The sequence below is a fragment of the Oryza brachyantha genome, chromosome 7 (genome assembly GCF_000231095.2).
Source record: "Oryza brachyantha chromosome 7, ObraRS2, whole genome shotgun sequence".
Lineage (NCBI taxonomy): Eukaryota > Viridiplantae > Streptophyta > Magnoliopsida > Poales > Poaceae > Oryza > Oryza brachyantha.
The window spans coordinates 16,290,009-16,317,538 of NC_023169.2; the positions used below are offsets into that span (position 1 = coordinate 16,290,009).

A 27,530-nucleotide genomic window follows, 5' to 3' on the forward strand; every position below is an offset into this window, starting at 1 on the left:
AGGAAGGGGTGAAAATGATGATGTTGGAAATTCTCAAACGATCGATCATTGATCGTGTAAAAATGTCATGTTTCCAACTGTTCCCATTTATAGCTATATCTCTCTCTTAATACATATATAATTTGATTTTTTAATTATATCAATGTGTATTATAATCGCGACAAATTTAAACTACATGGTTGCAACGTTTGTAGACGAGAGGTATATTAGAGTAGTTAAAAGGTAAGCATATGGTAAGTTCCCCAGTTGCATTGGGTCGTTTCCATAGAGCCGTTTTCTCCCGGTGACGGCGCGTCGGTAAGAGCGAGAATAATAAGTGATATAATTGGGTTTAAAACACCTTAATATCGTATTTATTCTGGAGAAAAAAAAGAAGGGAGAAGAAAAGCAGTTATATCTCTACAACCAGTTACAATATACCAGTTGCAAAAGACATTAAATATGTATAAAAAGTAGACCATACATTAATGATATAATATATATTTATATAGAACTATTATTAAGTTGATTATATGTTAGTTCTTAGGGGTTGTTTAGATAGGGCTAAAACACTAATTTGAAGTATTAAATATAGAGTAATCAAAAAATTAATTTCATAAATGAGAGCTAATCCACGAGACGAATTTTTTGAGCCTAATTAATCTATAATTAGCAAATGTTTATCGTAGCATCACATAAGCTAATCATAGATTAATTAAACTCATTAGATTCGTCTCGTAAATTAGTCCAAGATTATGCCTGAGATTTATTTATAGACTACGTTTATTGTTTATAATAAATATTTAAACATTTAATGTAACTAGCGACTAGAAACAAACGCCCGTCATACATTAAAAAAATATGGAGCTAATAGCGACCAGCTCTTTTGTTGACCCTGATCTAACCTAACCACGCATCCGTACTGTAGAGATGAACAGAAACACGGCAGCACACGGTTGATCCATCTCACCATCTGCCCAGAGGCCACAGACAGGTCAACCGAAGCAGCGGCCATGCACTGCTGCATCGTCAGCGTCGTCTGCACCATCATCATCATCGTCTTCAGCTGGCTGCCTCCTGCTTCAGACCAAAGGACGAGGTGGCCGGCCGGCCGGCCGCCGCACGCACTACTCCTCCTCCCTCCGTCTCCGACCATGGCCGCCGCTGCCAGCCACGACAAGCCGCAGCACGTACAGCAGCAGCTCCGCTCCGCTCGTCTCGTCCAGTCACCTCCTCCCGTGTCTCTCTGTGCTGCTGCTGCTCGCTCTCATCAGCAGCAGCCAGCCAGCAGCGGCGAGGGGTAGCAAATCTATGCGTCCACTTCTCGTCAGAGCCTGCCTGCCTGCCTGCCTGCTGCGGCAGCAGCAGCGTTGCCTTCGTAGCTTTTGTCAGTGATTGTACAAGATTCACTCAGACCGCCCATTTTCTCTCAACTTTTCTTTTTTTTCCCCTCTCTTTTCTTGTTCATCTCCGTCCTCATCGGTCACCTCCTTTTTTTTTTCACTTGCTCCTCCTAGTAGTAGATGTGTGCTCCTACGTACGGTGCCGCAGCATCTTTCTTGGTTCCCTGGAACTCTTGGCCGCTTCCTCCTAATCCTTCACAACTCACAAATGGTACCACTACTACCGGTGTTAAGCAAGTACTACAGTAGTACTTTGCTTGGTTTTTGATCAAGGACTGTCTGCCCCCAACATGACTGATCGATGCATCGTTTGCAGCAACCGCTAGTAACAAAATGATCTGAAACCTACACTAATCTTGCTGTAAAGGTTTCTTAACAAAACTGTCAAAACTGCAGCAAATGTTGCTGCTGCTGCGACTGACAGGGTCCAAGCTGCGAAACATGATACAGGCGTTGAAAACTTTAGCTGGCTCAGGCTCAGGGCATGGCGAGGAGGAGTATCTGGGCGACTGTTGCTGATGAGGGGCAAATATTGTTGTACGCACCGTCAAAGCGGCAGAGAGTTGAACGCACACGCGCAGTGGCGCAGAGCAGGCGACGACGCAGCGACACAGGCCCTCTGAATCTGAACATGTGGGCTTGTGTTTTTCTCACAGCATCTCGAGATCTCTGCACCCTCCATTTTCTTAATCGATTAAAATAATTACTGGCACTCTTTCTCTCGGTCTCTGTTACTGTTAGCAACAGTAATCCTAGATTTGCAATGGCGCTGTGCTGCTGCGTTTTAGGTTGTTACTGTACCAGGCTTTGGGTTTCAGACACGCTGTCTGCACAGCTAAGCTTGGTTGCTATGCACCATGCTTCAGTCTTTCAGATACTGTAGTGGTGTCGTACTCTGCATGCCCTGGGTTGCACCATTTTGATGCTCTTTGAGTGCTCTACGGTTTCTGTATACTACTTCCTCCCTCCCGATTTAATTGTATTTGTAAATTTCTGTGTCTAAAGTTTTACTATTCGTTTTATTTAAAAAATTATAATTTTTATTAAAAAATAGGCACTTATAAAATATTATTTATATTTTATCATCTATTAACAATAAAAATAATAATAATAAACTTTTTTAAATAAAACGGATGGACAAATATAGAACATAAACCATAAAAAAGTACACTATGTAGAACATAAACCGTAAAAAAAATACACTCTGGTGAGACGGGGGAGTACAATACAATATTATTTACATAGAAAAGAATTCAATGGTACAAAATAATAGTACTACCTCCATCCCGAAATAAGATCGATTTTCGTTTTTCCGTGTCCAACGTTTAATCATTTGTTTTATTTAAAAAATTTGTATAAAAACTTAAAAAAATTAGTCACGCATAAAGTACTATTCATATTTATCATCTAGTAAAAACAAAAATATTAATCACAAAATTTTTTCAAATAAGACGAATGGTCATGGTAAATGAAAAAAGATCTTGCTTCGGAACAGAGAGGCAGTATTAGGGAAGAACAGGGAGGGCCCACCGGATAGTATTCTGCTGCTGCTCCGGCGAGGTCCCCATCCATTTGACTTGTGTAAAGCAAAAGCGACGACGAGAGGGAAGGGAACAGATGAAGCATGGAAAGAAGAGACTCCCCCTACGAGGAGGAGATGAGATGAGCTATGGATATATGGTACTCCCTCCTTAAAAAAACTAATTCTCTAATGCGTAAAATACTATTTATAATTTATCATTTAATAAAAATAAAAATATTAATCGTAAAAAATTTTTAAATAAGACGAAGAGTTAAAAATTATAGATAAATGATAAAAATTTGGTTTGTTTTGGGACGGAGGGAGTAGACTAGAAGCTCGATGCACGCACGCAGCTCAGACCGGCGTGGCCGTGCCTGCTTGTTGCCTTCCGGCCGCCGGCGAAAGTTCAATGCAATGCAACGCAACACAACAAGATTTGGATCCCATGCAGTATGCAGTGCGACGGTAACTTCAGCAGTCACGTTACGGCTGCTTGATGTAAATTTAATGGACCATAAATTCTGCGGTACCGTTTATTAGAGAAAAGCAATCGTCCATCTCTTCTTAGGTTTATATGATCAAATTGAAATTTTTAGTCTTAAATTTAAAGTTGACTTTGGAATTTTTGGCTAAAGTTTATTTTCCAAAGTTGGTTTTTAAATCGCTAAACAATCACCCACTATAGATTTACTGTAGCACGAAAATACTCCCTCCGTCCTAAAATAAACCAATTTTTCACTTTTTATCTATAATTTTTTACTCTTCGTCTTATTCAATTTTTTTCGATTGATATTTTTTTGTTTTTATTAGTTGATAAATCATGAATAGTATTTTACGTGTGACTAATTTTTTTCTAATTTCCTAAATATTTTTTAAATAAGACGGATGGTCAAACGTTGGACATGGAAACCGGATAATTGGTTTTTTTTTTGACAGAAGGAGTATAGCTACTGATCTAGCCTTTCGTTAAAAGAAAATAAATGGCTAGATTACAATTCGTGCGTTAAAGGCTTTCAAAAAAACTAAGAAAAAGATAGTGCGTCAAGAGGTCGTCGTCGCAGCGCCTGCGCAGCAGAACCTGATTACACGCGGACACAGTGCTGATCTGGTTGATGAATGCTGCAGCATTTGCTGCTTGCTTTGATCACTGTACGTTTAGTAGTACGGGAGTAGCACTCTGTTGTACTGCAGCTAGTATAGTGGATTTGTTTGGCCTCGTGTTCTTGGAGGCTTTGAACCGTTTGGGCGATTGGGCCGATCCCTTTGTCACCTCTGCTTGATCCACGCTGCCACAGTGAAAATTCGGTGACAAAATTCAGCAATTTTTTTTTGGTGATTTTTATTTTCAGGGTTGTACTATCAGAATAGCCATCTGGTGATCGACGTTTTACTACGACTACTGTTCGATACAGTACGTTTTACTGGTATTGTCTCGAGCAGAGAAATTTTCGGTGGTTCGGGTTGTAAAAACATTTCCGATATCTCTGGTCTTTTCGTTTCGAAGGATTTTTTTAGGAAAACTGGAGAAATTAAACTGTTTTTTGAGACCCTTAAAAAAAGAGAAATTTAAAGAAAAAAGAAAAAAAAGGTAATCTAGTATATGAAAATGCTGTAATTTATTTTTATTTCAGGGTGGGGTTCACAAGATTCTTCATCAACCGAATTAATACACCCCTAGGCAGCTTCGTCAATATTCGCTATAACCTCTCGGTAACCGATAAAAACAGACGAATTTCAAACAATCTTTACTTGAAAGTTAATTCGATTTAACATGGTCAATTTACTGAGAGACTTTTTGATAAACAAAAATCAGTTCTATGAACTCGATTAATTTACTGAGCAATTTTTAAAATTAAAAATTACAACCGTCCCTTTTCCAACCGCACTCATTCCTGCATTAAGTATAACTGCAGAATCCAATGTTCCTTAATCCATTGTATAATCCATAAATGACAATCAGACCCGATTAACTGTTTACCTACGGTAAAAATCCTTTTATGATCGGTATGTTTTTTTATTTTACCGGTGGTATGTTACCGGTCAAAACACATATCAAAATGAGGAAATAGGCATGCCATGCGTAACCACTATACATGCCCCATTCGCTTGTGAACCCATCAAATTTAATTGATACATGGGTTTTATTATTCTATAAATAGTTTAATATATAGTTAAATTAAACTTCAATTTATATTCTCACAATAAATATGGTCATTTTAAGTTAAAGTTCATGTTTACATTGCCTTAAAATAGTATAGTTAATTGTTAATCTTGAAAATTATTTATTATATAAATTTTATATTATTTATATTATTATGTATGGTGATGGTATATAAGTAAACCCGTGTGTACGTGACGCCCGTAGGTAATAGGAATCTGCAAGGTTTCATTTTCATCAGGAGTAATGGGTATACTTATAGACACAAAATAATTTAGGATCATAGATATTAGCACATGTTTATTCGTCCTATTAAAACATTTCATATAAAGCCAAAAAAAATACAAGTTATAAGAAGATATATGTCTACTAATAAATATAATTATAACAATATAGATAATAATTACATAATTAATTTAAATAAAATAGATAGTTAAACTTGAACTCCCACCAGTCAAAAACATTTATCGTTTAAGATAATTATTTGGTCAAACTTATAAAATCTAACAAGCAATTATTTATTAAATGCTTAATTGAAAAGCAAAACAAATGATATACGTAGAAGTACTATCATAACATTATAAACATATGAGATTTTATAATTTATTTTAACACAAAATAACTTATAAAATTTTATAAATTTAACAAAATCCTCGTGTTCTGAACTATAAATATTTTTGACAGCAGTATACCAGGGACTCGTAGGACGCAGTAACCAATAGAACGGCGTCGTCGTCTCCGTTGGCGTCGGGGCCTATATATACACACACCGGCGACGACGACTCTACCAGCAGCGACCGTGGTGGTGGTGGTGGTGGTGGTGGCGCCTACTCCCACGCACGCTCGCCCGCACGCTCCTCCCACTCCCTCCCTCTCCTCCGCCTCCCAAAGTTGCATCTTTCTCTTTCGCTTTGCCGGTGTCAACGCGAACAAAAAGAGCCACGGACTCCACCTCCTCCTCCACTCCACCACCATCGCCTGCTTCCTTCACCCGCACGAAGCTTCCTCCGCTCTGCGCTTCCACTCGCGCACGCCGGTATAAAGCCCGCGACCTCGCCGCCATTCTGCTCGTTGCCGTTTGCGGGGGTGTCTTGGTGTTCGTCTGGTTGCTTCGAGTTCTTGGAGCGCGCGGACGGGCGGGCATGGCGGCGGTAGTGGCGAAGTGCGGTGGCGGGAAGAAGCGTAAGTGCGGGGGTGAGGATGGGGCGCTCGGGGAGATGCACGACGACGTGCTCGAGCGCGTCCTAGCGCGGCTCCCGCCCGCGAGCTTCTTCCGCCTCCGCGGCGTGTGCCGGCGCTGGCGCGCGGCCGCGGCGTCGCCCACGTTCCTCGCCGCGTGCGGGCGTGTCCCCGCGCGGGACCCCTGGTTCCTCATGCTTTCCGACGGCCAGGAGCGGCGGCAATGTCCCGCCGTCGCGTTCGACGCCGCCGAGGGGGCCTGGGCGCGGTGCCGTGCCGCGCCGGGCCCCGTGCTGCCGGTGGCCGCCGCGGGGGGTCTTGTGCTGTACCGCGCGGCGGATACCGGCGCGCTCACCGTAGCCAACCCGCTCACCGGCGCGTCGCGCGTGTTGCCCGCGCCGCCGGCCGCACCGGCCGCGCTCCATGCCGTTGCCATGTACGGCTCCCCCTACCGTGTCGTCCTCATCATGGGTGAGCTCCCGGACCTTTCCATGGCGGTGTACGACTCGTCCAAGGACGCGTGGGAGGATGCCGTGGCGCTGTCGAGGAAGCCGGAGGCCTCGTCGCCCGAACGCGAGGCAGAGGGCGGCATCGGTGGCGGCGACGAGACGGTCTACTTCCTTAGCAAGTCCGGCGACGTCATGGCGACGAACATGCAGCGGAGCGCGTCGAGGCAGTACTCGTCCGTCGTCACGTGCGGCGACGGCGGCGAGGCCGTGGCCTACTTCCTGAGCCACTCCGGCGCGGTCGTCGCCTGCGACCTGGCGCGCCGCGTCTTCTCCGAGCTCCCGAGGATCCTGCCGGTCTACTTCGAGTACTCCATCGACGTCGTGGCGTGCGGCGGCCGCGCCTACGTGGTCGTCCTCTCGGAGCTCCTCGACACGGCCAGCCTGCGGGTGTGGGAGTTCGCCGGCGGCGCGTGGCGGCAGGTGGCCGCGATGCCGCCGTCCATGTCGCACGCCTTCCACGGCAAGAAGGCCGACGTCAACTGCGTCGGCCACGGCGACCGCCTCATGGTCTGCGTCAGCTCCGGCGAGGCTGCCAACGGCTGCTTCATGTGCGACGTGACCACCAACCGGTGGGACGAGCTCCCCCCTTGCGCCGCCGCCGCCGGCGACGGCCAGGCCATGGACTTCGTGGCCGCCTTCTCCTTCGAGCCAAGAATGGAGGTCGCCGTCTAAGCAAGGAGCAGCAGCAGCCATGCATAGGCCATAGCTTGGCTCCATGCCTTCCATTGTTGATTTATGCTTGTCTGTGTGCATGATTTTGTTGGTGATTTGAGATTGTTTCATGGGAATCAAAGTCACCTGTCTGTCTCGTCAATGTGTTTGTGTTCTCCTCATTGACACTAGCTTCTGTTCTTTCTTGATTCCTGTGCCAATGGCAACAGAGTGCATCAACTATCCCCATCTCACTGTCACTTTGTTCTTTCCCTAACTAGGCTCATGCCAGATGCAACACAACACACACTACACTAGTACCTGCAACACTCTACTCCAAAACTGCAAAGTTGCAATTTTCTGCCTTCCATTACAGAATCGAGATGCAGGATTCAGCTATAACCAGTTCATCACCATCACCAGGTTAAAAAAAAAACCAAGAAATCACCAAGAAGATTCAGAAACTGAAAAAAAGATGAGTTCTTGAATTGTTGCAAGATTGATCTGTTGGGTCCAAGAACATGCACTGTAGAAACTGGTGGTGCCTTTTTTTTTTCCTCTCCCTTTGAGCACAAGTGCATGCAGACAGACACACATGCATGCAAACAGCGAAAGCGAGAGGGCGAGAGGTGCCTTCGGCTTTGGAAGGGTGGCACTGTGGCTTCCACTGACGCAGCGGCAGAGCCTCGCCGTGGGAGGGGCACGCACGGCGAGGCTGGCCGGCCGGCCTGCCAATGTCGCCGGCAGAATCCTTGTGGGGATATCATCATTCATCTGCCGCCTCTTCAGTTTTCTACCCCCTCTGTTCTCTTATCTTCTTGGTCTATGGCTGCTTATGCTTGCTTTGTCACTGAAAAATTCCATTTGCATTATTGTTGTTAGAATCTAGTACTAACAGTGAGCAACAATTTGAATCTGATACTGTGACAGAAAACTACGACTATAAACTAGGGCCAAGTAGTAGGGATTGGTTTTCAAGTTCAGTAGCGGATTCAGAGAAGTTTTAGAGCTTGTACAACTCTTATTATATCGAATGTTTGCTATGAAAATTTCGTTTTCAAATTATCAAATACCATCAAATTCTATTGCATATTCACTGTTCATGCTCATGTGTTTTTTTCCCCATTCGTGAAAGTACAGCTTGTAAAATGGACTGAGATAATGGCTGCTCGTGCATCGTCACTGAAAAATTCCACGGCATTATTGATAGAATCTACAGATAATGGGAGACGATTAGATCTGATCCCGTATTCTAAAACCACTCTAAATTAGGGCCAACCAGTAGTAAAGGTTGAGCAGTGTTAAAAGTTTATTGTTTTGTTTCTTTCGTTGGTGAAAGTTCAGGCGTGTAAAAGAATCTTCCAACCTTGAAACATTCATTTCACAAAATACATCAATAGTATGGCTAAAATAGTTGGTGCATTCTGAAGAGTGGGCGAGTGGAGATTGGATGAACACATTACTGTCACCACAGATTTAGAGTGAGTATTATGTCAGTGTAAGCAGAATGTTTTTGTGTCAACTGTGTGCAAGCGTGCGTGCAGATGCTGGTTGCTTTGTGCCGTGTGTGTGTGTGTTTTTTTTTGGCTGCCCTTTGCTTTGAGCTGTGGATGCAATGGCTTTATCAGCAAGTGCAAACAAAGCTCTCACCCAAAGCATGCTTACAGCTTTAGCAGTACTAGTTAACAGCCTCTACACAGAGGCTTTTCCATGCGCTCACTTTAACCTAACATTACTCACTGCAGTAATCAGCTGTGTGTACTGGCCAGGAAACCGTTACAGTGAGCCTAAATCATCAGCAGCTGCATCTTGAGTTCAGACATCAGAAATGTTCCATCCACACACCTACAACTGAATTTGCCTGAATTCAGTAAAGATCCAGCAAAATGAGGCTGCAGATTATGTGAATTCATGTCACTTTATGCAATGTTTGTTGTTGCTGAAATTTTTTACATGTTTTTCTGAACTTGTGGAGGTAGGCAAGACTTCGCTTTCTGGATGAACACAGCCGGGGACCGGGAATCATGAACTGGGAAGAATGATGGAACGGTTGACAAATTGGCAAGGGAATTGTTTACTATCATGACGGTTTTATCTTGCAGCCACCGATCCAGGGACATCCCAGCAACACAAAAGGGCAGCATGCCATTTGCCTTTTTAGACTGGCACTAAAATGGTCTTACACTGAAGATGCAAAACCTGCAACCACAGCTTGGTTGATTACTGTCACACCCACAGTAAAAAAAAACTCTCCCAGTAAATTCTAATGATGTTAGTACAGTGTTTGATGATCAAAACAAATGTTTACTGACATACTACAACTGAACAACACACAATGTGAGTGATTAACTGCTACTCTAGTGATTAATTTCCATGGATTACTGTAGTGAGTTTTACTGAAGAAGCAGGCATCTGAATCTACTACTGGTTGGTGGCATGCTTCATGGAGCATTGAGGCAAAGGGCAGGCAAAGCTGGTCCAGGCTGGTTAAGAGACACTTTTGGGCCCATTGGTTTTAGGTGGACCACCTCTCTCTGCACAGGCCGGCACTTCAGCCCCAAGGAGGTTGGTCTACTGCTAAAAAAAATTTAAAGAAGCTCAAATTTCATGGCTCCTTTCCGCAGCTGAACGTGCATTTCAAAAGTTTTTTAAAGTTTCATCAATGAAAAAGCCTTAATTTTGGAGAAACTTTGACATTAGTGTGTAATCTTTCCAAAGAAAGCTGGGTTGTGAGTTTTGAGTGTGTGTGACTGGCTGGCTGAGAATCTAGGATAACAGTGTGTTCTCAATTGCAGGTTGAAAACCTGCAACTTCTGTATTTTGTTTGGAGCAGAATGCAGGCATGTATATACTGTGCTATACTGACACTCCTGCTGATCAAACTTCTCTTTATCAGTTGATTCAGTTCAGACATAGGGGGGTATCTGGCAGTAGGTAGCAATGTGTCTTTACATGTACTAGCAATGTAGCATCGTCAAAGGAGCAGAAGAAAACTGGAACATCTGGACAGTAAGATTCCCCGTAGAATTAGCCAAAATTTCAGGGATGTGCTGGGGGCATTTCAGTAGGCCTCAAAGTTCGAGTAATTTGTTACTACTACATCTCTCGGACGGTCAGGCCTAAGACACTTCTCACATGCCAAACAGAAGGCAAAGTTTATGTTTTCTCTAGTAGGAAATTCTACAACATTTTGTAAGTTTTCAACTTCTCATTCTGACTGTAATGAGAGCTGAGGCAAGTTACATTGACCAATCCACTGAATTGGGGTGGTGCGAATGGATGATCTTATTATTTTGATTAGAAGTTTGATGGCATGCCTCTGAAAGAAAAGCCAAGTTTGAGTAAGGGCATCAAATGATGCTTAATCCCGGTATTCATCCATGAACTTCTCATGGAACTCCTTGAACTTGGATATGATTGCTGGTATTTTGTCCTCTTGTGGCAAAATTGTGCATCTAAAATGCCACGTTCCAGGAACCTTCACATCACAAGATTAAAAATACAACAGAAATATGTTAGTGTGGACACAAAAGTGTTTTGAGCAAACAAGAGCCCGATAATTCTCAGAGGCATTGAAATGAATCTACCTGCCCAAATCCAGAGCCAGGAACAACTACAATTCCAGTAGCTTCAAGAAGGCGGCGGGCATAATATGCATCTGGGACAGTACCAGCTGCCTGGGCAGCTCCAATTGCTTTCTGAGGCAAATGGATGCGAGGGAAGAGGTACATTGCACCCTCGGCCTTGTTGCATGTGATGCCTTCTAAGCTATTGAAGGCTTCTTCCAAAGCCTGTGTAAAATGAAGAAGGGCGAAAATGTGAGGGTCCTTAGCACTTCAAACAGTACCTTAGAAGAAAGTTATCTCCACAAGCTAAGTTTGTATATGTGGGTGCTACTTTTTTAGTACTAAAAAGCCAGTAACAATACTTTGGATTTTTTTTTTCAGTTTTGGCATAATGCACAGGAGAAGTGGCAGTAGTTCCAAATTTACAATTTCAGCAGTGAATATTGTTTAAATTGACCATGCTTACAACAAGTAGGTCAAACCTTTGCACGTCGAGCCAGTGATGAGAGGATCCCATCTTTCTCTACCATGAAGGATTCATAAGATTCGTCCCCAGCCTGTGGAAGAAATAACCATGTAAGTTACTGTCATCATTATTCAACTTATCTTAATAGTAATTGCTTTGTGCACGCAGTATATTGACCTTTGGTGGGTTCATTATGAGGCTAGCAAGTATTTGGCCAGAGACGTTGGAACACAGGTTTACTGATGCCACCTTGTAAATTTGTTCCCTTACATCAGCACTAAATCCAGTTACTTCCATATAGCCTCCTCGTTTTCCACATTCTCCATAGTAACCTAATTGTACAAACAGTAAGTTTTAACACATCCTTGGAGATGTACATGAAATAACTGAAGAACTTAATTACCTTTAGAAACTGATTGGAATGATACCAAGGGAAGATCATCATCAGTGTATCCCATTGATCGTGCAATCTTTTTGAAAGAATGGAATTGCTTGTCTTCAACATATATGTTTTCTTGGTACACCTGCCAGGGAACAAATCAACAAGCAACTTACAAGACCTACTAAACTCACAGAAAATGGTCAAATAGCTCACTAAAACTGAAATGTTCAAGCCTTCAAGTACAAGGGGTTCTGGACTCACCTCATCTGCAAGAAGAACAAGTCCTTCATTTTTGCAGAATTCGACAATTTTCTTTTGATTTTCCTCAGCAAGAACCTGATGAAAGTAGAAGAGCCATAAGTAACCACTCCAAGAACATGATTTTTGAGATGGGGGAAGTTGCTTCATAAACTATATATTCATCATGTTCCAGTCTTCCAGTAGATAGAATTGACTTTTCATAAATCGTTATGCAGGATATCGGCCTTTTGTAAATGTATGATAACTTAATAAATCATACCTGTCCAGTTGGGTTTCCTGGATTTATAACAACAAGTGCTCTAACAGTGATACCCTTAGACTGAGCCTCCTCCAATTGTTTCTTAAGCTCATCAACCTCCAGTCCCCAACCTGTCTCTTCATCAAGGAAATAAGGAACCTGAAATTGGATATGTTTTGCATATTAGGTCATCAGAGATGGACACACATCTCTCCAAAGTTAGAGTGATTAATAACAATATAGTGCCAAAACTGCATTATGTACAAAACAAAACCAATGATCACTTCATTATAAATTTAAATTGTGGCGAACTCAAAATTCGACAAAGGATCTAATTGAAAGCATTGATTTGTTACTCTAAACAAGAAACGCGTAATTGTATAGTGTTATAAGCATTGTCATAGTACATACAAGAGAACCACCATGGAGAGCAATTGATGCGGAGTAGAGTGGGTATTGCGGAATAGGGCAGAGAATGCCATCCTGTTCAGATCTTATCAATAATTGCATCATCATGTGCACCTAGGTGAAAAGGAAATTTCATTGGTTCAGTAATGACAATTATGTAGAGATGCACAATTTAAGGGCAACTGGCAAAAATATTATCAATTTATCATACTGCTGGGCTTGCTCCATCTGTTAGGAATATGTTATCTCCACTTGCATGAAAACCATCACGGGCAGCAATTCCAGCAGCAATTTCATCACGCAAACCCTTTATACCCTGAAACAGAGGGCCAGATGAATGACCAGGCTCACGAAAGCATGACAGCTTTCATCAAACAGTAGAATGAATACTTGACTGTGGCTATAGGCCCCTGTCGCTCTTCCTGGGATTTTGTCCAGAATTTGCCATGCTCTCTCTATAGCATCTGAACTGTATGCAAACATAAATCAGCATACTCAAATTTGAAAAACACTTGAGTAGTCAGCCTACTACTTAATGGCAAATGGTACACAAGCTGTTTAGAATTGGATAGGCGCATAAGTTATTAGCATGCAACAATGATCAAACAATTTATGGTAATTACTTCCTATTGATTAAAAAAAATACAAAATGATCAAGTTGTTGCAGGCATGGCAGATCATAAGAATCTTCATAGATGCCTAACATGACTAAAGATTTTCTGAATTCACACCCCTCAATGTATGCACTAGAATAAGACAATGAAACAGGATTTTCCCCAGCCTCTGAAGTGCTACGTTAGAGGAATAGAGGTTATGGGGGACAACCAATTTAACACTAATACACTTGTAGAATATTAAGCAATTGATATACCTGTACAGAGCATGAGTTTCACTTTTATCCAGCAGAGCTGGATGATCACATAACGACAAAACCTGGAAAAGGCAACACTGGCTAGTAAGAAGCCATGGAACTGACAGTCATTCACGCAAAGTAGAATCCAAGGAATACAAACTCACTTCTCTGAAAAATGTAACTGGCTGCTGGCCAAGAGATTGGGGATTTCCAATGTTGCAATAAAGTATCTGAAATTAAATATATGTGTGAGGTAAAAATATTGATAATAGAGTATTAGATTTGTTTTTCTTACCAGAGGCATTTACTTCATGTAATCAAAACACAAACCTCATCAAAAGGAAGTGATTCTGGGTTTTTCTGTAATTCTTGCTGTAAATTCTGCAGAATAAAAACTAGATCAGAATCCATGTTCCTAAGAAAGTCACAAAACTAAAAGGATAGACATTAATAACTAATAACAGAGTTTTTCATTTTGCAGAATTTCAGTAAGGTAATACATATAGAATACTGACATGATGAAAATATTCAGGACAGCAAACTATATCGGTCAAGATTATTGTTCGAGATCATATTGAACAAGCCACAGTCGCTCACACTGAAACATTGCACCACTAGTTATCAGATAGCATCACCCACCACATTGAGTAATATTACGTCCCTATAACGGGACATGAACCAAGACAGAACATTGCCGATTAATACGTAATCTGAGTTCTCCAAAGCTGCTCTCAGCTATACCACTAATAGTCATTGATGTAAAAGAAAAGGATTCCACGCACCTGAGCATGTGTTACAATCTCTCCACGGACAGCATATTCACACTTCAATACCTAAAGCAGCAGAACAAACCAGATCAGAATTCAGACAGGATGGAGCATATTTTGAACCTTCAAGCACAAGCTCCTGCTATCTAGCATCCCCATTGCCGCTGAGAAGTGCGCTTCTTACTTACACTAAACTCTCTAGCTATTCAAGCAAGCCCCGAACCAAACCGAAGGCACGAGCAAAGACCGAATCTTTCGCCACCCTCGGGCGAATCGCTGAGCTCAGTGGAAATACCCACCCGACAGGCCGACAAGCTAAAGGAACCGAATCGAAGGAGGGGGCGGCGGATCACCTTGGGGTTGATGGTGTCGAGCGACACTGGCGCCGTCGACATGGCCCTCACCATGGCGGAAGCCATGGCCGCAGCCGCCGCCGCCGGGGACGGCGGCGGCGAGGGGCGGCCAGCGGACGGCGCGCCTGATCTGGTGGCCGCGCGCAGAGAGGCGGCCGCCGCGCGGCGCGCCCGGTCGGCGACGAAGCGGCGCATGGTGGAGGACGCGGCGGCGGCGGCGGCGATGCGCTCCGAGCGACGAAGAGATCGCTACCGGGGGAAGCACGAGGTGGAGGAGTGATTTACTGTTCCTTTTTTTTTTAAGATTATTCAAAGCGGGTTTTGCGTCCCCTGCAAGAAAGAAAGAAAAAGAGACGACGCGAATTTTACTTGACAAAAAGGGCAAGGCGATTAAACTTGCCTAGTTATTCGGTTTTCATTTTGTAAAATAATCCTGCGATAACAAAACATTTTTCAGCCTACTTGAGAGGGAATATAAGCATTTCAAAACGTAAAATTTGGCCAATAAGATGACTAAAAGGGAACATTTTCCTTTAAACTTATTGTTTGCTAAACAAACTACGAATGTTTATAGTACTCCATATTATAATATTTTTTAGGCTTATTTATATTGATCTATTTATCCATGTATATGTTTTAAAGTATATGTCTTAATTTATAAATTAGCATCTAGAGAATAGAGAATATAGATATGTCTACGAAGTATGTCATTTAGAAATGGAGGGATTCATGCCGTTTATGTTAGTTTACTATACGTCCCCATAAATTCTAAATGTTTTCGTATAGATGCAGAAAAATAAATATCATTCTTAAAAATAAACACCACCCTTAATTAATCAACCTAAGTTACAGATACCATCGGAGAACGGCAGCCGCACATGCCATTGTAAACCACCGTGAATCGAACGTGGAACATTGTAGTTCATAGATAAACTTGACGGTTTGAAAAGGTGAAAATATTTACAAATGTAAAATAATTTATAAATAATGATTTTATATACGTGTTCTTAGCAATCTAAAAGTAAATGCTGAAAAATAAACTACGATAAAAAAAACTCTCAAATTAAACTCTAAAGTTAAAGTTAAAAAATTTAAAAACTGACTTACAACTATATAAAAAAAACGAAAAGACGAAACTGATGGTCACATGTCCCACACGATAGAAATAGTCCGTGAGTGAATCAAAAGCTGAACATGCTTTGAGTTACATACTCAAAAATAATTGCATATGAGTCATCTCATACTTTGATCCCAACATTTATGTGTCATATGCGTAATGTAGATATCGCTATAAAATTTAAAATGCATTAAGTCACGTTACCTGGAAAATAATACGGAGTAATAGTCTTTAGATTTATCTCACAGTGAGTCGGAATATCATATACAGTTGCATTTACGAATGCACTAATTTTTACATTGTTCATTTCGGGCTTTCTTAAAAACTATTTACAATATTCAGTTTTTGGAGATAATTGCACCAACATTAACTTTCATAGACCCGGTCCAGATGACATCCAGCAAGAGGGCACCAACTTTCCAGCCCAACCCACCACGAAACGAAACAAAACAGAGGCAAGCACCCCCGAACATAGATTCTAAACTCGAGGGGATGTATTTAAATATGACTTTTATAATTTATAAAAAAAACTCTGTATATTTATAGTCATATTTATTATTTTTATTATAATTTATATAAATTATATTTGAACTTACATGTTCATCGTGAAGTTATATGTTTAGTATTAAACTATCTACATATAATTTTTAAATTTTTGTATAGCTGTTTCGTTTAGATGACATAGGAGATATTCATTTAAGAGTTTGGAAGAGTTTCCCCAAGCAGCCCAGCAAAAACAAGCCCATCACAGAAACCGTCCAACAAAAGCTAGCGGGCCACTCCCAGAGGTTTCCCCAACACGGCCACCTCGCCAAGAAGGCCGTGTGGTGGGCCCAAACTCGTGGCTGGCCGTTCGTCCGTACGGCCCATGCCACCCTGTCTGTCCCCGGCGGCGGCCGTCCTGCATGTGGACTTTCCCACCAAAAAAACAACAGGGAAAAAGAACGTCGAGATTCCAGCCTGCGCCTAAAATCATTTGTGAATGTGGATTTCTTTCAGACATACCTCTAAGCTTGTAACAGTCACGTTTGGTGCAAAAATTTACTACATAAAAGTTTAGAATCTAATCGTTTTTTTTATTTTTAGTAATTCATTTTGTCCTTTACATATAGACGAAACAGATGATACTTATGTTCTTCAAACTCAAGTATCTTATGCCGTCATCTTTTCGCCTTTGCTGCTTCTGCTTACGAGCCAAAATTTATATTTTTTACCTTAAAACTTGGAGCTGATTTCGCACCCCCAATCTTTTAGTTTTTGCTTATCCAAACCAAAATTTGATTTTTCAATTTTAAATTTAGAGTTGTTTTGATGTTTTTTTATCATAGTTTATGAAACATATTCGCTTTTAGATCGCTACGATCATATATATATATATATATATATATATATATATATATACACATATAAGTTTTATTCGTAAATTATTTTCTGTTTATAAATAGGCCATTTGATTTTTTTTCAAAAATCAAAACAGATAACCCCTAGGTGTTTCCTTATTTTTGAGACTTTGCTCACTTTAAAAACCCTTTCAACGCAGCAGCCGTCAGCAATCTCTCTGTGTCTGCGTCACTCCATGTAGTGACCTGCACAGTTCAGTTATTACCAGAAGCAGGTCAACAGCTTGACGCTGGATCGATCGATCGATCGATTGAGCAGTTGGTAACACTCCAATCTCTGAGAGGATTACGTACGTCTTCGCTGGAGAGATCAGTACTCCACAAGCAATTTGTTTTTTCTCTTTCACCGGTGCACGGCATTTTGATGCGATGATAGCTGAGCATCTCATCTTGGTGTCTCCGTGCCCAGCGGGCAGGTATTTGATGTCCTCTTAGATGCAGAAAGATTAGCATATGTAATTAAAAAAAGATAAGCATATGATAATGCTACTACTAGTGCTAACACTTCCTTCATTTTTTTTATTTTATGCCGTTAACTTCCATTTGTCTTGTTTAAAAATTTTACATAATTATTATTCTTTGTGATTTGATTTATAACAAAAGGTACTTTAAGTATGATTTTGTATATTTGCACAGATGTTTTAATAAGACAAACGGTCCCGCGTAATGGTATCAGATTTTTTTTTATTTTGGAGAGAGTACTTAATTATCTAAGATGCTGTCATGCCAAACAGGCTTTGTGACTTTGACCCATCATTGGCGTTAGCTGCTTTAATTATTGCCTGCAAGTTCCAGAAAAACAAAAAAAAGGCTGCGTTCTGAGACGGACATCCTCGCTGGAATTCAGCCTTGTGCTTCCCATCTTCAGAATTAAGAGGCGGCGTCTGCACCGTGCTGTTTGTTGTTTTATCTGCACATGCCTGCGACTTAATCTGCAACCTGCTTAATTTCAGGGTAAACTAAAACAGATGGAAATCTCTCGGAGTTAGCGTGCGTACAGGGTGTGTGCGCACCTAAAGATTCACTTGGAAGTCTCTGAATATATATATTTCCAACGAATGCGTGCTGCAAGAATCTCAAAGTACAGTGCAAGTGACTTCAGTTTTTGATTCATTCCTGGTGGTGTTGGTGTTGTTAAATCTTGCAGGATTGGTTTAATGGCTTCACTGTCATGCAGTTTTCCAAGGATTAATAGAAGCTATTTCTCATATATGTTTTCTAGTTGCTTTCTGATTTTCTATCACATCTTACTGAAACCAAAACCAATGTCAGTTTCAAACCCATATCGCCGAGGATGGTTCTTTCTGTGTCAGGATGCAACTGAAATGTAACCGTGTATATATTGTCCATACATCTGCAGTACCATTACAAATCAATAAATAGTATGCTTTTTAAGAAGAAATAAAAGCCTAGGAATTAAACCCAATCCAATTATTTCTCAATCATTATTTCTTCAGGCTTACTTGTGGCCACATTAATAATCGAGATACTTAGCTCCAGCAGCCAGCGTGTAAGCAAGTCTAACCCTCTGAAAGTGACCAATTTGGATAAGGATTATCTCAATTCTTAGCCTCTTCGAGATATTGAACAACATGCTTAGAGAATCTGAACTTAATTTTGCATGTCGCTACATCTTTAGAATCTTCTTTGATTGGAGAGCAACCTCTGATTATGAAACATCTAGAAAGCTCCCCCTTTTAATCTTTTTTTTTTCAGATTGAATGAAAGCTCATGAGATAACATGTCTGGTAAAAGAGGAAGCCTATACCACTTCTCTGTAACAGTAAAGTTTCATATGAACAAAAGTGAAGAATCTTGTGGTCGTGAACACGGTGCAGCCTGAAAAAATCCATCCAAAGATGAATGAACAAAGCGAGCAGAAAAGAAATGGGGAAGAACTTTGTGGATGATGTACATGCATTCGAAAGAAAGCAAGTATTTTTATCATCGATGCTGATGTGTTTGGTCTGAATTCTGACGACGAGCTATGAGCCTATATGAACGCGACGCGTCTGATATCTATCCATTTGTGCAATGCTGCTGATGCTGTGCCACTTGAGCAAACCGAATTTTTCTTCCTACACCGTGCACACAGGCGTCACATATGTGTATTATTTTTCAAATCAAAAAAGAAAGATTTTTTCTGTGGCGTCACAGGGAAAATTTACTAGTAATTCGAAAGGGATTAGCTAGACTATCTCCATTCCCCCAATCCATTGAAGTGGCTGGCTTGCTGTTGCTTGTTTGGCCAACTGCCAGGCAAAACCAATGCTTGCTGCTAACTCAACTATCTTCCCAGGTCAACTAATTTCTTTTCAGTTCGAAGCAATTGAAAAGCAAACAAAAGGGCAGAAACAACTATTCAGAAACCCCTGGCTCGATTATACGAGGCTGCACTGGATTTTCTGAGCGGTTGTTCAGACTGATTAGTCGCTTCGAACTGAGAAATGCAGGGAATGTTTAGTGCATCAGGTGGGACTATGGTGGTTGGTGATGAACTAATGGTACTTGTTCGCCCAGTTGGAGAATAGGATGCACACATGTTGTTCTCAGCTCATGATCCTTCCAAATCTGCAGTTTTGGCATGTACAGTCTCAGGTCACTGGCTCTTGTGCAGATGCTGCATTTTTGAGGCAGGGATGCTCTGATGTGACCATTTTGACACTGAGCATCAAATGTCAGAGAAGAGCAAGACAAAAAGTTCGGCGAGGCGATTGTATTTTGTACTACTATAGTACTACTAGTACCAGTAGCTCGTATTATTACAGTTTACAGTTACAGGTAGTCTGCAACAGAGAAGGTCAAGAAGTCGTAGGCTTGCTGAATGCGATGCCATGGGTTGACTACTGAATTGAATTATGCAAGAAAATACTGTATATTTGTGCAGGTAAGAACAACAAAGTGAATCCAAACTGTAATTTTTCTCTCTTTTTTTTGTGTGATTTTTTTTTTCGCCATGTCTCTCCAGTTCATGTTCTTTCTATCCACAATCCACATATACAAGCAATGTAGATACAATTGTAAGTACATTGGATATCTATAAGAATCTGTACAGTTTTCTTTACCTCTATATCTGAAAATTACAGACATGATGAACAGGAGCAACCGGGACAGTGGCAAAACTTGTGATGACGGCACACAAAAAGACGTGGAAATTAAAAAAGGGGAAGCTACGTGATGCAGCGTCAAGAACTTGGATGTGGCGACTTCGCCGGCGACGAGCTGGTCTCGCCGCTGCCGGAGAGGCCCATCTCGATGTCCCTGTCCGCGTTGTCATGGTGGTGGTGGTGGTGCGGCGGTGGGGGCGGCGATGCGCCGCCACACCCAAGAAGTCGCCGCAGCCCGCGCACCCTCGCCGCGTCCACGACGGCGCCGGCGACGACCATGGCGGCCGGCGATTGAGGCGTCGCTACGGCGGGCGAGCCGTGCTGCGCATGCGCATGCGCGCCGCCGGTGCTCACCTCGTCCTGGGATCCGAAGAAGAGCACGTTGGTGGGGAAGTTGGGGGACTCCGGGTCGGCCTCCGGCGCCTGCACGGGCGGCGGCGCCGGTGGCGAGGCCGGCGGCTCGTCGACGGCCGGGCAGCGGCAGAGCGGGCAGGTGGAGTGCGACTTGAGCCACATGTCGACGCAGGCGACGTGGAACCCGTGGCCGCACCGGGGCAGCACGCGCGCCGTCTCCCCCGCGGCGAGCTCCGTGATGCACACCGCGCAGTCCAGCGCATCCTCCCCCTTGACCACCTCCCTGCACGGCAGCTTCGCCATGGACGCCTCGTCGAGCCCGCCGTCGTAGCACCACGCGCCGGCGCCGTCCCCTGACCCTCCTCCGCCTCCCCCGCCACCAAACAAGAACCACAGCCTCGCCGCCACCCCGCCCTCCCCCGGCGGCGCCGCGCCGCCCCTGTACCGCTTGGCGCAGATGAAGATATAAAAGCAGAGCACGAACGATATGAACACGGCCGCCACCGCCGCCATCATCGTGGTCGCCGCCGCCACCGTCGTCGCCGTCACCGCCATCAACCACCTCCTCAATTCCTTCCCCCTCAAATGCAAACACCGCAACCGTTCTTGGCACCCACGCCTCCCTCTCCCTCTCCCTCTCCCTCCCTGTTCTCGCAAGCTTCTTGGTTGGCGCGAGATACGATATATTTTTAAGCGGGGTGATTTGGAGCTGGATTAAGGTAATGAGGCGCGCGCTGGCTACTTATATGGCGGGGGCGAAGGCGAAGCATTGGAGAGGATAAGCGGAGGAGGATGGTTTGGAGGAGAAGGTGAGCGAACTGTGGAGGGAAAGCCAGGATGGCGACCGGTTTTGAAAATGTTGACGCGAGCGAGACCCATTCCGGCCGCTCGCCGGGTTCGTTGGACCTCGCTCCCACGGCCATCTCCGTCGTCTCATCCCCCCCGGTGATGGCGCCGCCTCTGTTCCGGCCTGCCTCCGCTCACCGCGGTTGCACCATTGCACATCAAACTTACAACCATGCACCCAACCTTAGGTCGGTAACCCGCTGGTAACCAGCCGAGCCGTATAACGAACAGTCATTGACAAATAGATCCTATTGTCAACGATCAGCTCTGATAGCATAAAGTCGGTAACCCGTTGGCAATTTGACCGAAGCGTACAACAAACCGTCACTGGCAAATAGATATTATTGTCAAACATTTTTGCCATTGATCACGCGTGCAATGCATAGGAGCCTAGAGAGGAGGGCGTGTATAGGATTTTTGACTTCGTGCATGCCTTCAGATTATCATCCAACAGCAATCACTGGATTTGGTTGATGAAATTAAAATTTTTAAACATTTGATCACTAGACAGACCCTATTGTTAACGATTTGCTTTGATACCATAAAATAGGTCGATAACATAGAGTCAGTATCTCACTGGGAGAAACACCCAGAAGTCTTCTGGCTAGCTCCACAAGATGGTGGGCTAGCTAGCGCATCACTTCTACCTATTTAATTGATATTAGGTTCTTCTCTAATATCTAAGTTTTTATCTCACCGGTAATCGATCGAAGCCTATAGCAAGCGGTCACTGACAAATATATCCTACGGTTAACGGTTAGCTCTGATACCATGGACTATGAAAACATGGGAAGTCTCGCGTGATAATTTACTGATGTGGTTTGAGCGACCATGGTCGATAATTAACTTGATATTGCTCGCTTCATCCTACTTTGGCTGCTGGGTTTATGCAGGCACATTTGGACGTTCCCAGCTGCCTCCAGGAAATGTGGATCGTGTGCCGTGAGCGTGTCAAGCTAGCTTCTCCTGGACCCAGCCGATGGATGGATAACCTGATACTGATTTGATCAAATCAATAATGCGTTTTGCAAAAATCTGATGGAATTGGAAGGGATGATCCGCTCGCCAAGGCAAAGCCACGGCCCGGCAAGTTGCTGAAAATGTGTGGACCACTGCTGGGTTCAGGTACAGGCTCAGGCTCAGGTTCGGTATAGCGGTTTTTTTGTGCTGTTCAACGGCGTTGATCCTTGCTTGTGTAGACAGGGGCGATTGGAAAAAGACAAAATAATATACTCATAAATAAAAAATAATTTATAAATAAAACTTTTATTATACACTCTTAGTGATCTAAAATACAATGCTAGAAAATAAACTCCGATGAAAAAAAACTTAAAATTAACTCTAAATTTAAGATTAAAAATTTAAAGTTTAACTTATAAGTACAAACAGAAACGAACGAAGCACACGTGTCTTTCGGCCTTTCGCTTGCACTGGATACAGGGTACATGCGTTTTTGGGAGCAAGTTGAGCAGACGACCCAGTTGGCCAGCGGCCTCGACGTTTCCGGGAAGCGACATGGATGGCCCAATTTTTCCAAGTAAGAGCCGAGTCCTGCCTGCCTTATCTAACTTGATTGGGAAGTCAAGGAAGGTTGAACCACTAATCCAAACCGGCCACTGATTTGATTACAACATGCCCAGACAAATTACAGGCCCTAAACACATTGTTAAGCTTCGTTTAAGGCTGAAAAAAATGAGGCCGTGTAGACTCAAACCTTTGGAAGAAAAAGTCAATATTCCTTCAAACGTTTCAGGGATAGTTAGGGGGGTTATAGTTTGGAAGAAAACGTTGACAAAAAAATCCGGATTGACCGAGCATCATTTACATCAAAGTGGTATCTTTTTTTTGTGTGTCAAGTATATATAGAATTTGATTTTGCTAGTTTTATCCATATTGTAGTAAAGTTCCAACTAAGTAGTAAAATCGGAAACTATAAAAAAAACCACCGAAAATTGTTTCTATACGAATGATACCGTTTCTGACCATTTTCATTCTCAGGGGGTGAAATGAGCAACATGTGGGGATCAGCTGACCACACCTAACCTCCACCACTGCCTAAACTGCAGGATAGCAATTTTTAAAAGCTCATTTTTTGAATTGTAAGGATTTTATTCAACCCTTGCTACGCATGCTCTTTTTTCCCCTATAGAATCAAGGAGCAGCAGCATCCAACAGGTAAGTTAGTTGCACCTTCACGTGAGCCATCTCAACCAAAAAAAAAACATGTGATTAGCCAGACTAGCTTTGCTCACAGCGGTAGTTACATGTACTACTCTATCCACACGCTACAGTGGACGCTCTAACTCTACCCAAATCCTCTCCGGTCGCTGGCTAACCAGGGAGGCATTCGTGAAAAAAAAAAGTAAAACAACATAGTTATAAACAAAAAATAATTTATAATTAAAATTTATATATATATATATATGCTTATAGCAATAAAAAGAAAGGATTATGATAAAAAATACTTAAAATTAACTCTAAATTTATTTAATATTAATTTATAAGTACGAGAATAAACGTCAAAAGACACACAGTCACTTTTACCACTTGCACACCTGTACCAACGTACGGAGAAGCTAGTGCTCATCCCTAGCCTGTACCGGTGTACCACCCAACCCAACCCAATCCAATCCGTCCGGATAACGCGACGACCCAGCCGGCCATGGCAAGTCGGCGATTCCGTGTCGCCCCGCGCGTCCCGATCCGACCGGTCCGAGCCAAAAAAAAAACGAGAGCAAGTTCTCCGCACCGATCGAGCCTCCGAATCAGCAGCACGCCGCGAGACGGGAGCCCGGCTGCCGAATTATCTCACACTTATCCGGCGGCAGCTAGCGACGGGGCCACCGGCTTCTAATTTTTAGTTTTAAAACCGAACACTCTTAAAAAGAGATGTGCACGGTGCACCTCTTAAATCACACCTTCTAGATTTGCACAGCGGAGCCAGGGTTTCTCATAGTGTCAAATGGCACCAATAAAAATTTGAAAATATTATTATAAATTGATGTATCATATTATTTTCATGTGTATTATTTCTAATAAGTAATAGAGATGACACAAATAACTTTTTTCTAGCTCCACCCCCTGTTTGCACGTCAATAAATTAGCAGGAAAAAATTTTGGTACACGACGCCTGGAAGTCTAACAGACTTTAGGCTCAGAACCGAGAAAGAAAAAACAGAGCGACTAGACTAGACATGTGTCAAGAACAAAACGCAACATTAGAGAGGAGGGAAAGACCCCTCTACACTCCTAACATGTCTCTAAAGGTGGCGACGCTGGCGGCTGACCACAGCTGGCCTTTAGCAACTATCAACTCCTTCACTGCAGTATCTCCGGTTTAAATATATGTTCTCACTTTGTGTAAACAAATAACAATCGGTAACGTTATTTGGCCATGAATAATGGCGTGGCAAGATAATATTGTTAATGTTAATTTATGACATGGTAAAAAGTTTAAATTTACTTATTCTATCCAAATATTGGTGTATTTATAGCATTGTTATAAAGATAAATTAGGTACAAGAGGAAATAGCTTAGATATCTCCTAATTAAATACGAAGATTGTATAGACTCAAGAGTAGATATGGGTAAATAATTAGAGGTTTGACCATGAGTTAATTGATAGAACAATTAGTATGCTACAAATGTAATCTGTGTTGGATAAATTTAAATTTTAAAAATACAATTATTACAGGACAGATGAAGTGAAAAAGGTAAGTTTTGGTGGATTTATTTTAAAATTAGAAAAAGATAAATAAAATTCCGCGGCCGCGCGTGTGGTGGTGAGGTGATGATTTCGTCGCCGATTTGGAGCGGGGATATGGGCGAGTCGTCCGGTTTGCACGCGTCCATGATCGCTGTGTCCGCTTCTCCGTGGATTGCTGCTGCCCTTTGACCGCCTTCAAAAGTTCAAAGTGATGCTCTTTTTTTTCCCCTTTTCTCTTTGTGTTCCGGCTATTGGATCCCGTGTTTCTAGACGCCGATAAGAAGATGATGCGGCCTGTTTTTTCTTTTCTTTTTTGACTCCATCTTTCCACTTATACAGTTATACTTATATTTATAAGCTATTTTTAAATTTTCGAAATTAGATTTAGCGTTGATTTTTAGAGGTTTTCATAAAGTTTATTCTTTAATTTGGTTTTTAGACCGATATATATATATATATTGTTTATAAATTATTTTTCGTAGGTAAACATGTCAATGTCACTTCTTAAGTAATCTGATTACCCTTTTATTTGAACTTACACAAACACGTACTCCAGTCACGCTCGTGCGTCAGCCTGGCACTGAGTACATTGGCAGCGAGAGGATCATACGGTAAGGTCAATTTTAATGTGAGTTTTATAGACAATAAATAAAATATCATGTAAATATTTTTGACGACGTGGCAAAGTATTAATAAAGAGAGAAGAATGAGTTTTATGGAGACGAAACCTTCTATGTATTGTTACCTAGATAGCTTGTGTCTTGCATGTAATCTAAGAAACAACAATAGATGAAACCATGCATTGAGAGAGGGATGTTTTATCCTAGTTTTAAACTTTTTAAATGATATGTCACTTAAACTTACAATCTTTTCCTTCCAATATTCTTTTCCTTCACCTAAACAGGACGATCACTGTCTTATATATGCAACCTATGTAACGATCACTACTAACTTACTGCACAACCTATGTATAATGTAATCGATGCAAACTACTCCAATAATCAATTCGGCTCTATCTCCTTCCAATCTTTTCCTTCACCTAAACAGGACGATCACTGTCTTATGCTTTGTAGGGCTCGTCTATATCACGAATTTTTTTTAATTGGATGTCATATCGAATGTTTTTGTCGGATTTTGGAAAACTATTTTGGCAACTAATTAAAATAACTAACTATATAGCGTGTCAGAGAACCATGAGATGAATTATTTAAGACTAATTAATTCATCATTAGCACATGTGAGTTACTATAGTAGTTATGGTTAATCATGGAGTAATTAGACTTAAAATGATCGTCTCGCAGATTCTCTATATATGTGTCTGAAGATTCGATGTAACGGGAGAATGTGAAATTTTTTCGGAACTGACAGGGCCTTACACTCCAACATCACTGTCGCTGGCTGCAGTTTTGAACAGCAGCAGCAGCAGCATTAGTAGTTAGTAGTATATAATCCAGCAGGATTACGTGAGATCGGCGAACGGGTGTCCTCTCCTTGCACCGCTTTTGTGCGACAGGCGCGTCTGGTCGGCCAGCACGCACGGGAGACGTTGTTAAGAATCCTTGTGACGTTTTCGCCGAGCAATCAGGAGAGGAGAGTACTCGCAGTCTCAGGAGCAGTTGGGTGAAGTCCAGCTCCAAGCTTATCATGTTTTTGCACGCACTAGACGGAGTACGGGTTCTCCTTCTCTACCTGCTGATTGGGGTGGGGAGAGAGAAAAAAAAAGGAGGGTGATATTAGGATGATGATGAATTGATGATGCATGCTAGGGGCATGTGGATTAAGGGGTGATTAAAGTAGGTGATCTTTGCATGATGAAAGATGAAGGGCAGGCAGGCAGCAGCATCATTCTCATTGATGAGTGAGAGTGCAATAGTAGGGGCAAGGTATATTTGCAAACGAAATATAATTTGTAAATAAAATTTTTACTATACTTACTCTCTAAGAGTTAAGATTGTAAAGTAAACTTCGGTGTAAAAATCTTAAAATTTACTACAATATAGAGTTGAAAAACATGAGTCAAAGCGAAAATACGAGGTGTTCCTAATTTTCTTCAGCAAAGTGGGAGGCTGGGAGTAAAATCAAATGACTTGCATAAGCAAGAGTGATGTCCTTGATGCCGACTCGTGTTTTTTCTCTCTTCAAGAATAGATTAATGTCTAGTACCTTCGTTCGAAATATCTTTTTAGTTCACATGCACTTACTATGTTTGAACGGAGGAGGACTTTTTTGAACTTCTTGATGGTACAATTTGCGCAACTACTTCCCATGTATTACTCCCCCGTTCTCCGTTTCATAACATCAGATA

General features: G+C 42.2%; 3 protein-coding genes across 3 annotated transcripts; 1 reads left to right on the top strand and 2 right to left on the bottom strand.

The window, feature by feature from the left end:
• The first annotated feature begins 5,895 nt into the window (after window positions 1-5,895).
• LOC102710893 (F-box only protein 13-like) lies at window positions 5,896-7,644 on the top strand. The gene has a single exon (XM_040526099.1). The coding sequence runs from the start codon at window positions 6,205-6,207 to the stop codon at window positions 7,420-7,422; it is 1,218 nt and encodes a 405-aa protein (XP_040382033.1). The 5' UTR covers window positions 5,896-6,204; the 3' UTR covers window positions 7,423-7,644.
• A 2,622-nt stretch (window positions 7,645-10,266) lies between these two features.
• On the bottom strand, window positions 10,267-14,974 carry LOC102713101 (alanine aminotransferase 2-like). Its single transcript, XM_006657897.3, has 15 exons — window positions 14,696-14,974; window positions 14,358-14,408; window positions 13,906-13,956; window positions 13,740-13,805; window positions 13,594-13,655; window positions 13,113-13,191; window positions 12,934-13,038; window positions 12,726-12,836; window positions 12,336-12,473; window positions 12,077-12,151; window positions 11,837-11,957; window positions 11,611-11,765; window positions 11,450-11,524; window positions 10,989-11,192; window positions 10,267-10,879 (listed from the first exon to the last, which is right to left on the bottom strand). Exons 1-15 carry the CDS (start codon window positions 14,888-14,890, stop codon window positions 10,763-10,765), a joined length of 1,605 nt encoding a protein of 534 aa, XP_006657960.2. The 5' UTR covers window positions 14,891-14,974; the 3' UTR covers window positions 10,267-10,762.
• Window positions 14,975-20,114: 5,140 nt separating this feature from the next.
• LOC121054944 (E3 ubiquitin-protein ligase EL5-like) lies at window positions 20,115-21,410 on the bottom strand. The gene has a single exon (XM_040526057.1). The coding sequence runs from the start codon at window positions 21,226-21,228 to the stop codon at window positions 20,398-20,400; it is 831 nt and encodes a 276-aa protein (XP_040381991.1). The 5' UTR covers window positions 21,229-21,410; the 3' UTR covers window positions 20,115-20,397.
• Window positions 21,411-27,530: the final 6,120 nt, after the last annotated feature.